Raw genomic sequence first — 15,630 nt, forward strand, 5'->3', positions numbered from 1 at the left:
TAATATAACGAATACCTTCATAGCGATCATATAAATATTAGTACGCAACACTGGATTTGAACAAAGGTGAGAGAAGCATTTGTTTTGAAAGTTAGTTTTCAATTTTAATATTCTAGGCTGTCAAATATTTTTGAAGCCCTACACTTCGCGTACTATCTAATTGTAGGTCGTTCTTTATATAATTTTACAAATGAGTGTTATAAAAAATTTACAAAAATAATTTTTTTTTGATGAACGTAGTGATAAAAAATAGCTGAAAAACTTGCAACAATGTGTTTACGAGCCGATAATACCAGCACTTAATGTTTTTTATATGATACAGTTTTCACATCTAACCGATTTTGATGGCCCCTACTTTGCAGAATTGCGTACCATTACAGTCAAGAGTGCTTCAGCATTTTTAAGTTTTTCTTAGAAATCTGAATTTTAACATGGATTCATAAATTTTCAATGGGGTTTGCATCAGGGATCTGCGCTGGTCATCTCCGGACGTTAAAACTTTATGCACTAAGTAAATTTTTCACACCGGAAAATCCTCTCCAGATCAACACGCTACTACTGCCGTGCTTAAGGTATCTGGAGTTATACAAGGTGCGCTCTAAAGAAAACAGGACTTTTTGAATATAGCGTCCCCGGGTGGCGCCATCTATATGCCGACTGATGCGTTAGAATCTGCTATCTTTATCGATTGTCCAGTGAGAATTTCATGACATTTCATTGATTTGAAGTGAAGTTATTGCGTTTTAAGTGTCAAGATCTTTGTATTTTCGGTGCGCAAATGAGCTTCGAACAAAGAGCCAACATTAAATTTTGTTTTAAAGTTGGTAAAACTTTTACCGAAACGTTTCAATTGATGAAACAAGCTTATGACGATGATTGCCTATCCCGTAGCAGAGTGCACTAGTGGTTTCAATGTTTTCAAAGTGGTCGTGAGGACACAAATGACGATCAACTTGTGGGCCAATCAAAATCCGTGATCACCGGAAATTCCATCGAAACTGTGCGTGAATTCACCAAAAATCAGCCGAAATCATCATTGAAAGTCATGGAAATGGAATTGAGCATCTCCAAAACATCGACTTATCGCATTTTGACCGAACATTCGGGCTTACGAAAGGTGTGTGCACGGTTTGTTCCGAACAAATTGACTGACGACCAAAAATTGCTGAGAATCCAACATTCGAAGGACGACTATTTGACATCACATCATCACATTTTAACCATTAACCACTCCCAGGATTCACCTGATATGGCACCACCCGACTTCTTCCTTTTCGGAAAAAAGCATTTGCCCATGAAAGGAAAGCGTTATGCAGACGTAGGAGCCATTCAAAAGGCTTGCACCGGCATACTGATGGCCATACCGGCCAACGAGCTAAAACAACCGTTCGACATGCTTTTGGACAGTGCAAAAAGCTGTATTGAAGCAGAAGGAGACTATTTGGTATAAAATAAATTGATTTTGCCGAAAAAATCATTTGTTCTGTTTTTTTTTTAAGTCGTGTTTACTTTGGAATGCCTGTTATCAGGGGCGATGAACTAATAGTTTGCCTTCGCATTCTTTTCTAGAACTTAGCGTCCTTTTCTAAACGTTCTTTATCAAAATTCGGCCACGCTTATATCTTATGACTCTGAGCATTGCTAAGACGCAGTTGTACAAAACTATTGGATACGCTAAACTCAAATTCCTATTTTTTTCAGCCAAAATTTCTCGAGAAGATTTAAGATCTTCCTTGCTTTTTCTGATGATGGTTCTATCTGCATATTACGTTGTTTACTTGCAGGAGCTTTGTGTTTTTTTTCTATTTTTTATTATTTTTTAATTTTCCTCGAATAATCCAAAATTTTGGCAATTTTGGTTATCTTTAATAACGTTTGTTGTAACAGAAGTTACTACAAGGCAGTCTATGTAATAATAAAAGAATTTAGATTAAAAGATATAGGAGACTACGATGTTTGTAACACTCCGAAAGAAACGTCAGAGACTCTATAAAATAAGTATCTGACGCACTGAGTAAATTTTTCCATGTCAATATGTTTGCCCGTCTGTCTGCCCGACAGTTTGTCTGTTTGTATATACGCGAACTAGTCCTTTAGTTTTTGAGATATCGATCCGAAATTTCCACATACTAAACCACTACAGGATATGTATATGTAGCTGTCATACAAACTGACCCACCAAAATCAAGTTCCTTTAACGAGATGTCATCATGAATAGCGTGGATTATTATCTAAGGCAATAATGCAATCTGCGAAGAAAATTTTCAGACCGGACAACTATTTAAGAACTTGATTCCGATCGGTCACTTTAAACAGCAGCGAATCTTTTGTGTTTATGAATGGTCTTATAGTTTCATTGCAACCGGATGTAACGTTTTTTCTTGTTTTATTTTCACAAAAGTATTCTTGCCCCAATTTTGTTATGCCGTTTCATGTAGTTCGACAAGTGGAAGGACTATGGTAAAAATACACTCAGAGCTAATGGCAAACCTGCTGAAGTGAACGCTATTAGAAAGAAATTTTTTCTTTGATATAGTTCCTACCAAGATTTGCTGAATAATTATTACTAAAATACACATACACGCTCATCTATAAACATGAACCTTCGTAGATATGACTCTAAACTATCTGAAGAATTTTCGTCAATAAAGATGGTAGAATATGTATGTACATATATCACCATCGTAAGCTGTTGGGGACCTGCCTCACGCTATGTTTGGATATCAGACTTTTAAAAAAGCCCTTATAATTTGTGGTAAACTCTGTACACAAACTATGAAATATTCTTTAAATACTCGACTTTCATAATGACTCTCCACTACACTGAGTATATTTGTAATTAAATTAAAATATTGGATTTTGAGTTTAACTGGAATTCAATTATAGTTCTGATCACAAACAGTGGAGCATATTTGTAATTATAATATGAAACAGAAGAATGTACCTATCATTTTCCAACTAATCCTCGAATCCGAGTCGAATTTTGATCTAACGATCCTCGAAACCACAGTCATAATAAGGCTTCAAGTTTAGGACAGTAAAAATTGCCATTTCGGAATAATATCGTCCATGGGATTAGAGAGCAAATCTAAAAAATAAAACTATTTAATAATGATAGCTAATGCTGATTGTAAGAATAGAAGACTGTAAATTGGTATACTCGTACTTAATACAGCGTGTGTCTTTGTGAGAAGTCTTGGCCAGCAACTGTTTCAACTAATTGAATTAGTCTAGATATTGTAGGATAAAGTAAGACGTCTTAAGAAGCCATAGAGTAGGCTAAAACACAGCAAACATATATTTTAAGTATTTTAAGCTAGTTAAAAGTGCAATAATTTTTTGTGTTTTGTTGCGACGAGAATTATTCGGAGTAGAATAAGAATTATTTTGCCTATTTCATGAAAGTAACAAATTGTCTTAAGCATTATCGCTTAGTTGCAAGCATTTCTCAAACAATGCAACATTCAGCTAAGTAACTAAAGTAACTGGTCAAGGAAACGGGTTCACTAGAATAAATAAATAAATATGTTATTAGTTATTATTATGAAAACGAGTGGAAGTAAAAGACAGGGCGCAAAATAACCAAATCTCCTCTTTATGCGATTACCGTACGAAATAGCAACGAAAGAAAGCTTTATAAAGAAAAATCTCGCCTTAAGAAGATAGCAGCGAATGAGTAAGTAGTTAAGCCTTTGCATAATTATTTTATTAGGATAATTATTAAGAGTGACTAACTCGGCGTTAGCGCTCGGTTGGCAGGCCTACACCGTATCTACAGATCTATGCACATATGTATGTATGTATGTATTTGTTCGCACATTACGTTGTGCGGCTTATACATGCGCTCTTAAGAGAGATTTTTTGCTATTTGTACTTGTTGATAGCGTTAATGCCATTCGGCTGTTGGTGCGAACCTAATTCCCACTGCATACGAGAGTCTTAGTGACAATACTTTCTTATGCCAGCCCATTTAGCGGCAAAGCCTGACGCATAAATTTCTCAAGCTCAAACAATTAGCAGGCTTAAGATACTCGAACAATGCGCGCCCAGACCAAGCCGGGTATACCCAGGATGAAGAGAAGGCAGCAGAGTGTGCCGTGGAAAAAAGGAAATTATCAAAATAAATATACAAGCGTCACAAAGCAAAAATGGTGTAGGCAAGATATGAAAATAAATTCGCTATTGTAGCCGAAGAACCCAAAGTGAAACAAAAACAACAACAATAACGACACCATGCATTTGCACAGTTATGCCGCTGTCACTTCGACTCGTCGCACCATTGTAATCACTACGCTGTTTGTTGTTGTTGTGCATGTTGTTGTTGTTATAACTGTTAATGCTGTAATGAGTATTTGCTTTGTGCGCTGGCTGGCTTGGGTCGAGCTGTTTGTTTTTCTTTAATGAATTTAATCGCGCGCATAATAAACCAAACGGCTGCAAATCCCTGCCGATGACCGTACAACACAAGCCACCAACCACCAGCCACCAACAATAGTTATAGCAAATTTGCTCGCGGCAACTACAACAATAGTACTGTCATTTTAAGAAGTGGCGTTCAATGAGCGTGTATCTATTTGCTGTTGTGGCCACTTTAGCTGTTGTTCTGGCTGCTCTTACTCTTGTTGTTGCTGTTATTGTTGCTGTTGTGTCCCGTCGCTGGTCAGCGATAAGCACGTGATTTATTATTGACAACAACAATATGTTGGCAATTTATTTTATGCAATTATTTTAATTTGACTTTGTGCAGCATTGCCAGCGCTTAACGGTTATCATTATAACACACTATTTTGCTTTTGTTGTTTTTACGGGTTGCAATCGCGCGCATTTTACGCTTGCGGTGGAGCTGTTGAGCTGCGTTTGTTAGCGGTTATCCTTGGGCGCATCGCTTGCTTTCGACTAATAAATTGGCATTGAGCTTTTGACTGCAAAGCGTTTGTTAAAGCTCAGGATATGTTGTCAATTGGCCGGCACAAAGCAAAGATTTCCGTTGCAAGCGTAAATCGTATTAAGATTTCAAACGCTTAGTTGAAATGCCTTTGCATTCCTCACTGTGTTTCAGCGTTTATAAACTTTTCAACAAATTAACTTTCGTAGCCGGAAATGGCGGAGAAAAGCTGCGCCAAAGCGAGCGAAGTGGAAAAAAATTTGCCCATGGCAAGCGATTTTTGCTTCCTTGAAAGCAATGAAAATTTTTCTAGAAAATTGGCTGTACAAAAGAGGGGAGATAAAGAGTTATGAATAAAATATATAAAAATGGAATTAACAAAGGATGCGCAAGGAAAAGATGAAGAATAATCTAAGTTGTATAGAAAAAGACAAAAATTTAAGAAAGCTGAAACAGGAAATCGTCAAGTTAGTAGCTCAGTTTTTTTTTATAATGCAACTTATGCAAATTAGACAGAAATATAAACTTTTAATTACACTCGTTTAAAGTCATTTTGCGACTGTGTTGTTAGAGGCTATTTTTTGCTAATTTTGGTTTCCTAAAATGGGAGTAAAAATTTCTCAGCACGTGAAATTTTTGTTCGAGCAGGTATATTGAACAACTAGATATTCCTTTAACAACGAGACCTGTTCGTCACAGAGAAGGCTTACCAGCTCCAGCTCATCCAGCAAAGAAGATTTGGAATATGATAATGAAAGAGAACTTGCAGTGCAAAAAATACGGAGACTACCAATTCTCCTATAAAAAAATATTTAATCGAACAAACTGAATTAAACGGCCTAGTAAGAGATCACCACTTGTTCAATGTCCATGCTGAGCTGTTGAGCTCTTATTCAAGACTGCAATAGAGCAATTTGCTGGCATCAAGCACGAATGTAACAATTTTTATAATCGGCAAGCAGGAACTAACCTCGTTTTTCAATATGCAAGATAAAATTTGTGTTGGAATAAGTCCAAATATTGTTATGGAAAGATTGTGCCTTGTGGTCAATCCGGACGAGTGGCATTCATTCACAGACCCCTCAAAATAAGTTTAAATGCGAGTTTGATTCATAACAGCAACAAAATCTTTCACTAAAGAGTGATGCATTTTGAGTTTTCTTACTCTTTTAACGGAAAACACAAGAACTTCAAATTTAATCGGGAATGTTTATTATCATTCGAAATATCATTATTTTGCATTTATTTTTTGAAGATTATCTCTTTAAAAATGTTAGCCGAGGCTACGTTTCAGATAGTCCATCCGTTGTGTCTAATTTTCGATGACTCGTTCGAGCTTTTCAACTGGTAATTGGCGAATGACACGCGCTTTGCTCCGCGGCCACGCATACCACTATATATTATCTTCTCCCCGAAGTGTTCTCTTAATAAATCCATTGAAAGCAAATGTTGCCAAGATCACAAGCTTCAATTTCTGGCATCAAATAGTCGGTTATTAAGAAAAGATAATGGTCGCCATTGATAGTTATGTTCTCACCGGTATCATTTTTGAACAAATATCAACCGATGATTCAACCGGCCTACAAACTACTCCAAACAGTTTTTTTCTAGATGAAATGGCAGCTCTTGAATCTCTTCTGGTTACGCTTCGTTCCAAATGCGGCAATTTTGCTTGCTTACATACTCATTGAGGTAGAAATGAGCTTCATTGCTGAACAAAATTTGGCACCAAAACGACGGATCCTCTTGGAACTTTTCAAGAGCCCATAAAACGGATCGATGTCGCTTAGGAAGGTCGAGCGGCTTCAGTTCCTTTAAAAGCTGTACTTTGTACGCTTGCAATTTAAGATCTCGACGTAAAATACGCCAAGTCATTTTATACGTCATTCCGAGTTGTGGCGAACGGCGCCGAATAGACTCTCCACGGTCTTCATGTACACTCTCAGCTACGGCTGCTATATTTTCTTCACTGTGTGCTGGACGCGGTCTATTCGGTTGAATATTATCCAATAATGAATGCTAGATCCAAGATGGGTGATGGTGTTGCGAGTAATACGCTCAGTAGGCCGATTATGTTGTGTATATTGCGTAAAACACATTCTTTACAGAACTTGGAATTTCGTAATAAAGTTGAAAATTTTTAAATGTTATTCAGGCGTAAGATTATTTTCGAGTTGGATGACAAGAACTCTTAATATTTGCTAACTAAGTTACGAAATTTTCGGAACTAACGAGTTTCGACAAATCTCCCTTAGCATTTTCTTGTCATGCGTTCTTTTCACCAAATTCTGTTTCTGAAACGATCTACTAAGTACTTTTTCTATATGTAAAAAAAATCTGAATTAATATCATAATTAAAACCTTGGTATAATGAAAATTGCCTATAAAGCTAGAATAGTACCTTGCATTGGAAGCCGTTTGTCGTCTCAGCACTTACTCAATTTCAAAAGATGATAGCTGAATCAAGCGCTGAATGCAAAAGCGGCTGAAAAGACTTCTCATGAAGTACCATTTTAAGGCTCTACAGCACTCAAACTATTCTTAAAGAACGCACTTAACTTTTCGCCTTTGCCACGCATTTGCTACGCGCTCAACTGTACTTATGTACACATGCAACACTGCTTTCAATGAAATGCTTAAATATTTCTTTGTTGCATATTTATCGGCGTTAACGGAAATGAATGCAGCAACGAGTCAATTCATTGCAGACGCTTGATTTATATTGATGAGCATTTTCAGAGTGTCGCAGTGGCAATAAAACGAACCAAATCAACAGTAAGTTGTATGCTCGTGCGTGTAAGTGAGCTTGTGTGTGTGTGTGTGTGTGCTTATGAGTATAATAAAATATTGCAATCGAAGTATGGCAACTCCGTATGAGGCAAGTTTGTGCGGAAAATGGTAGTGCGGGGAAGGAGGGACGTAAGAAATTAAAGGAAATCGGTTGAAAAGGAATTTGTTGTTGTACTTTTATATTTGCCTTCGTGCATACTCAAAGAACATGTCCGCATACATAATTTTTTACTTATGTATTTCAATATGCCATCCCTTTTGGGAAACTGGAGCATGTTTTACAGTACTATAATGTTGAACAGTAAACTCCTAAAAAGAAGATCCTCATTGAAGGCAATACAGTCAGAAAAGTGAATTCAAAAGTTTGTTATGCGAAGCTTTGAGAGCTTTTATATTAAGGAGAGCTTTACATATTGTGTAACTCAAAAGCGAAGTCATTACCGTCGGAAAAGTGAATGCAAAAGTTTATTAAGTTCAGCTTTGGGAGCTTTTATGTTAAGGAACATTTATTAACTCAAAAGCTTTTGTGAGCTTTTCAAAATTTTCGAATTTCAGAAATAAGAATCCAAATTTTTAACAAAATTTTAATATTTTCTATGCAATACAAAGAAATTTCTTGCGTACTATTTATTTTATATCTATGACTCTAGTGTTGAATGTAGAACGCTTAAAGCTCTAGTTTATTGTATTAATGCAAAACACTGTGTATATAGTTGAGAGAGAGTTGACCCTTACACATGTATAAGCTTTGTATACTTAAAAGAGCTTAAAGCTCGAGCTAATGAGAATAACAATGTCTTCTACAGGCATTTCTCTATAGTTTATGAGATTGTAGTTTCTAAGAAATTTAGAATTTTATCGAGAGTGTTGTCATATATGTAGTTTACTTACACGTAATTATTTAAAAAGCTTAAAGCTTAGGGATCATAATACTATTTTCTGGAGACATTTCACTGGACCATATAACATACATATAACTCATAAAAGACTTCAGAACTTTTGTCTTCTACAAAGTTCTTTTATTCCTACACATATATAATTACAAAGCTTTAAGCTCTAGCTAGTGTAACTAGTAAATTCTCTAGACTTTTTAATACATTCCTGATCATACAGCTCATGATCAGCGCTTAAATCAAGTCAAATTTTTCACAGAATTGCCATAGACTAATTCTTATACATAATGTCATTAAAAGGCGTTTAAGCTCTCACATTATTATTAGTAATAATGTTTTCAGAAACGTTTCACTTTAGCTAATGAAAGTCCACTAAACACAAGTCAAATTTTTTTTAAAGAGTTGCCATATGTTTACACTTGCATATGATTACTTAAAAAGCTTTAAGCTCTACCCAGTGTGGATTGTAACGTTTTTTCCAGATTTTTTCCTATAGCTCATGATCAGTTCTTAAATCAAGTAACAAGTTTTCTACAGAGTTCCTATTTATTTAAAAAGCTTTAAGCTCTAGACCTAGTATGAATAATAATGTTTTCTGAAACACTTCACCTTAGCTTATAAAAGCGCTAAAAACAAAAAAGATTTATTTTTACAGAGTTGCCATATGCTTATACAAGATTACTTCAAAGGCTGTAAGCTCTTACCAGTGTGAGCACTAATGTTTTCCGCAGAAAATCTCTTATAACTTTTGCCACTATAGCGCTTGAATGAAGTAAATGTTTTTTTACAGAGTTGCCATATGCTTATACATACACATAATTATTTGAAAAGCTGAAAGCATAAATAATAATGTTTTCTGACTGAGTTTTCCTTTATCGTCTGACATTGTAGCTCTCAAAACCCGTCAAAATTTTTCGCTATAGGGTTGCCATACACACATAAAAGCATATAAAAATATGTAAGATTGTATAAGTAAGCGTGTATACACATAAATTATGTATTTCCCCACTGTGGCAAGCATTTACACTGCAATTGTTTGCTCTTCGCTGCATTCGGCGTTGTTGAGAAATATTTGCCTGCCAACAGTAAAGGAGAAATATTGCATACTTTACGGAAATTAACCACAATTCATGTAGTTCTTTTCGAGCCCGAGCACGGCAAAGGCGCTTTAATATATGCTAGCTGGCGAAGTGGCAAATAAATATAAAAAATTTATACATATGCATGTGTGTGTGTGTGAAAATATTTATTTTAATGAACAGCTGGTATTTTAAGCAAGCAAAATAAAAATATTGCATATTTTAAGGCGCTCACTTTGAGTTTAGTAAAAACAAATTAAATTATACGAGTGCAACAGCGCCAAGGCTAAACTGAATTAATTTTCAATGCTAGAAAATATTGCGGGTTTCATAAAAATTGCGCATAAATTGATTTGTCAGTTTTTTATGAGAATTTTTCTTTCGAAGTTTTAGTGTATTTTAGGAGAGTTTTAAAAGCGCGTATTTTTTAATTTTCACGCCGGTCATTTTGCTGCAATTAATTTACCGCTATTTCCACAAGGTACTGCCACGCTTTTTGTAAACTTAATATTTCTTGCAGAACTTGCAACTTGCGTCAATTTATTTTTCTTATTCCCGTTGCGTACATTTTTCGTTTAAATTCTTTATTAACTATTAACGAAGGAGCACACCAAACACACACACATACACATACGCGCATGACAGCCTGCTTGGTGGCACAAATTAACTCCTTACACGTGTGCGCGGCCGTTAGGGGCGAGGCGGTGTTGTGTAAAAAAGGTAGCAAATCGCAGCTGGAAGCTAACGGTGCTTAATAAAAACAAATTTCTGCTTTCTAAAAGTTAAAAACACAAATGCACACACACACACATACCAACACACAAAAAGAAAACAATTTCTATGCAAAACTTTTGTATCCACCAACCACCGGCGAAGTTGCTGTGCGCCCGCGGCCAAAGGGGTGCCCGAAAGCAGTCAGATAATACAAATATGAAAAAGTATGAAAAATCTTCAGCGTTGTAGCGGCGACCACGAAATTGTTTTCTTTTGGCTTAAACAAACTGACACTGTTGCATAAAGTTTATTTAGACTTTTATTTTATGAGACCACCGGGGCCAGCTTTGGCGCGCATACCGAAGAACGCACTCAAGACACACACACACACACTTAAACACTAACCAATGCCTTGAATGCGTTGTTGCCCCTGTCCAACGCAGCTGTGATCTTTTCCGTTGACTCGCGCTTGCTTGTCTTTGCCCCTGCCGTTGAGCAGCAAAATTGACGCTGCCGCTTAACAGTGAAGAAACTTGCTTGCTTTTAACTCTGCTGCGTTGCCTTGTCTTTGTTGGGGATAGATTTTCTACGCTTTTGTTATTGTTGTTGTTAGTTGCATTTGCTTTGGGACCTTTTAGCCAATTTTTCAACAAACCTCATGGGGTCCCTAACACGTGAACCAACAACGAAACAGCCACACAACTAAAGCAATGTCGAGCATAAGCCACAAGTGATAAGCCAAAGTCATAGCGAGTGTGGCAACGCATCAGCGTTTGAAATCAACTGGGTATCAAAGTAGTTCGGCCTGATAACCTTAATTTCATATGCAACCTAGAGCTAATCTATAACAAAGGTGCCATTTGAGAGTTTGTCTAAGACAGCAGTACATTTTCAAACAATGAAACGCCAGTTGGTATGCATTCGCATTTTATATACCCGACGTATGTTAGAGAACCCTAATTGTCCAGCAATTAATTATACCACAATAAGCTGAATTTGTGAACTGAAAACTCTTAAGTACAGACTAATATTAATGTTAGATATTAATTTTCTCGAATATGTGTTTCATATGAATGCATGCTGTAATCCTCAATGATCAACCCAATTCGCTCTTTGAGTGATTTTTTTAAATAAGGTTCAAAAGGAGCCTTCTTAGACAGTGCCATTTGGGTTACGAATATATTAATAATAAAATTTATTAAGCATGTTTTAACTTTTCACTTCTCTTAGTAATTTATTTTAACTAATGTTCTTAAAATTACTTAAAATGGTATTAATGGAGTCATTAAATTTAAACTCACGCTTACTTCTGTAAAACTATTGAGTGTTTTAAATACATTGATATAATTAGTGAAAATATTGAACAAATGTGTAATATTCAATTATGCACCTAAATATATTTGAGATGGCAACTACATAACCAAGCGATCATCATATATCATTCCACTGTAAACGAAATATTTTGTAGTTGAAAAATACAATGTTTTTTAGTTTTGATCCTCTTAGATCTTTTATTTCCATCAAAAAAATTTTAAAAGACGCCATAACAGATACACTGTTATGAGTAAAACAAGCTCTCTTAATTTTATTAGGATAACTCACATATTGGCCGATACCTATATATTGGGTTGTCGAAAAAGTCTTTTCGCATTTTGTAAATAGATTTCGTTGCAGTCGTATAGTATATCTACCGTGCTATCAATCACAATGTGTCGTACCATATAGTATTGGAAGAGTGAGATTTTATGCTTCATTCAACCAAAACTCTTCATTAAAAAAATAGAATTCGGGGAAGTTGAAAAAAAGTTACAGCTGCTCAGAAATGAGTGGAAATAATAAAGAAATTCGCTATATTTTGAAATTTTTGTGCAAAAAACGGAAGACTGCCACGTAAGCCACCAGTGAAATTTGTGAAGCTTACGGAGACGATGCTGTATCAGTTCGTGTAGCACAACAATGGTTCGCACGCTTCCGTGCTGGAAATTTCGATGTGAAAGATGTACCTCGCTCTGGTCGACCTATCGTTCAAAAAGTCGATGAAATTATGGAAAAGATTGACCAGGGACGTCACTAAGCAACCATGATATCGATCATGAACTTAGCATTCATCATAAATCGGTTTTGGACCGTTTAAAAAAGGCTGGCTACAAAAAAAAAAGATCGATGTGCCGAAACGAAATGAAATCGAACAACTTCTGAAGCGAATGGTAACAGGAGACGAAAAGTAGATCAAATACGACAATAATGTGCGAAAGAAATCATGGTCCAAGCGTAATGGAGCTTAACAAATGGTCGCAAAGCCAGGATTGACGCCTCGAAAGGTTATGCTGAGTGTTTGGTGGGATTGGAAAGGATTCATCCAATATGAGCTGCTCCTGCCTGGTCGAATGATTGATTCTACATTTTACTGTCAAGAACTGATGAGATTAAAGCAAGCAATCGAAACAAATGACCAAAACTGGACAACATAAAGGGCTTTTTTCCATCAGGACAACGCTAGAACACACATAAATTTGATGACTCGGCAAAAACTGGGAAAGCTTGGCTGGGAAGTCTTGATGAATCCCCCATATAGCCGTGACCTTGCAAAACAGGGCTACAATTTGTTTCGGTCCATGCAGAACTCCCTTAATGTGGTAAAGTTGGCTTCAAGAGAAGCCTGTGAAAGTTACTAGTCGCAGTTTTTCGTCGAGAAATAAGAAAAGTTTTACACTGATGAAATAATGTCTCTAATGGAAAAAAGGTAAAAGGTGGTGGACCAAAATGGATCGTTTTTGCAAGATTGCTGCGTTTGACAATCGAGTAGCAAAACTTTTACGTCACCGCAGCAGACGAAAACGGAGAACAAGTCGATCAATCAAAAGCGATCTCCAACATAACCTAGCAAGCTAAAATTGGTAGCAAAATCGATCCTTCAAAGATAATACATTAGCTTATGCATTTAATGTGCAGTGCGCGATTTTGCTTTTGTGGATTTTGGTTTGCTGGATACTTTTGTAGAGACCTTACTTAACATAACGGTATGAACCGGTAGTCTAAAAACTACATGTAATTGCTGCTGAAGTGATTTTTTTTTTATAATTTTTGATTCTTTGCAGATCTGTTGCAACTTGTTTGACCAGATACGTGCTTGATTGTTTTATATTAGAGTAGGAAAATTTAACACCTGCCAAAAATCGCTTTTCATACAGAAATGCCACGCGGTATCAAACTCAGTATTGAGGAGCAGTTCCAAAAACTAGCATTCAAAGAAAGTAAAATGTTCATACGAAAAATTGCAACGAGTATGAAAAGTAATAAAAATATGATCGAAAATTTTCGAAAGTACCCCAAGAACTGGAGTAAAACACCTTCAATAGGTCAACTAATGTGATAAAAGAAAGGAAAGTTTGATAAATCAGACTTTTAACGATTAATTAGAACGTAAGTCTCTCGTAGATTCGGTGTCAATTGCCTTTTTTAGTCACTACTCGGCAAGTTTAACAAATCCTGAAAGCAGCACACCATTCGATATGAAAAGAAAAGTTGTAAGCCTAGACCTTTACAATGCATAAGTTGGCGGGACTTTAGTTTGCTGAAAAGTATATTTTTTGGACACCCAGAGGCAATTCCTCATATTTAATGACAAGAAACTACTTAATATAGATGCACATGATAGTTTTCAGTATTACTATCGTGATACCGAAATCCGATTCGCTGGAAACTTTTAAGAAGAATCGCATGTGATATGTGCCAAATATGGACTAAAAGGGAAGACTCCACAGTATTTTGTGCTCAGAGAAATACTCAGAGCTTCTGAATAATCTGGATATTTTCTTAGCATCGCTTAGGTATTCCGTGTTAATGTTGCTTAGAAAGAACGGGTTTTCTAAATTATGTGTATATTTCAAACGCAAATAAATTCGAGTTATAGATATTAAATTTCTTTAGCTATATTTTCTTAGATATATGAAATCTTGGAAATTAAAATATATAACATAAAGTAAAAGTTTAAAAATAATAATTATAAAATCTGCATATGTATAATATACGAGTAAAAAAGTAAACTAAAACTAACTTCTAGAACCACCGATTTCGATTATTTGTGATACGGTATTTCTCGGTCATTTGATGTACTTTCCATTGCTCAATCCAGAGTAATACTACCCACGCCATAAATGCTGCGAATATTCTGTATATGCGTTTCAGCAAATCCACGTCTTAGCAGGTACAGTTGCGCTTTTTGCAATTTCGATGTTACAGTTTCGAGTGCGTGCTTCGTAACCGCCACTTTCGCAGTTATAAAATCATTGCGATGCTTTAGTGCTTCCTTTTTCAGCTTATTGTTCATGCGCGATTTCCGACAAGAAGCTGCGCGTTGCTCCCGTAGTACTGCTGTGGCTTTGTCAGCCGTCTCCGTCTCCGCATGCGCAGACTTCTTCTCTTCAAGGCTGCTGCTCGGCGAGTGTGTGCGACCACCGATCTCCACAGGATTCTCCTCTAGTTGCTGGGCTATAAACTTTTGCTGCTCTTGGAAGAATTCACTCTTTTTACGTCGCATTTCGGCTGCGATGCAATTGTCATAAGCCTTCTTTCGTACAAATTTTTCATTTTGAGACATCGTTCGCAGTTTATCGGGTGTTTCGAAGATCAAGGGAAAATTTGCGAGTTTGCTCCTCGTAACGAGTGATCTGACAACTTTATCTGTTTTGGTTTCAGACATTTTTTCCTGTTTACGTGAATGAGTTTTTGAAATATTTTACTTTAGATGATGCTTCTTCGTTGCTTTACACACACTGATCACACTGATTGACTTTTGCCATCTATTTATACTTTTTTGATCAGCCTTGCTGGTGGCTGTTGTTGTTTTTGTGTGTGAAAATGTCGTGCTGTGTTTGCTGTGATGATCCCATGATAGTTTTCATGTTTGTTGTTTGTTTGTGTCAAAAGGTTGTTTTCATGTGAGTGCGTGCAGGTGTCATGCTGTGTTTGTTCTATTCATCTTTTGATTGTTTGTACATTTCTTATATTTGTCTTTAGATATGTGGTAGGTGTGAGTGTGTTTGTGTTATTTTTGTAGACTTCCTTACAGAGATGCTTACATTTATTTACCTAATGTAAAGAAATAAAATATGTTTATTTACCAAATTTTCAGAGAAAGAGCGAACAAAAGATTCTCATTTTTCAAAACACGAAGGGAAAATGCAAAATGCATTGTCTTCAGTTGTGTCACGTTGTTTTGATAAAAATATCTGATTCTGTTTTTCATTTTACTACAGATATGTGGCGG

General features: G+C 36.1%; 1 protein-coding gene across 1 annotated transcript; it reads right to left on the minus strand.

The window, feature by feature from the left end:
* Nucleotides 1-14,437: 14,437 nt before the first annotated feature.
* Nucleotides 14,438-15,063, minus strand: LOC120766426 (protein sisterless A). Its single transcript, XM_040091928.1, has one exon. The coding sequence runs from the start codon at nt 15,061-15,063 to the stop codon at nt 14,488-14,490; it is 576 nt and encodes a 191-aa protein (XP_039947862.1). The 3' UTR covers nt 14,438-14,487.
* Nucleotides 15,064-15,630: the final 567 nt, after the last annotated feature.

This window comes from Bactrocera tryoni, chromosome 1 (assembly GCF_016617805.1).
Source record: "Bactrocera tryoni isolate S06 chromosome 1, CSIRO_BtryS06_freeze2, whole genome shotgun sequence".
Classification (NCBI taxonomy): domain Eukaryota; kingdom Metazoa; phylum Arthropoda; class Insecta; order Diptera; family Tephritidae; genus Bactrocera; species Bactrocera tryoni.

What these genes read in the sequence shown, in the direction of transcription:
- LOC120766426 (XM_040091928.1), bottom strand. Translation starts at nt 15,063, where the DNA reads ATGTCTGAAACCAAAACAGATAAAGTTGTCAGATCACTCGTTACGAGG.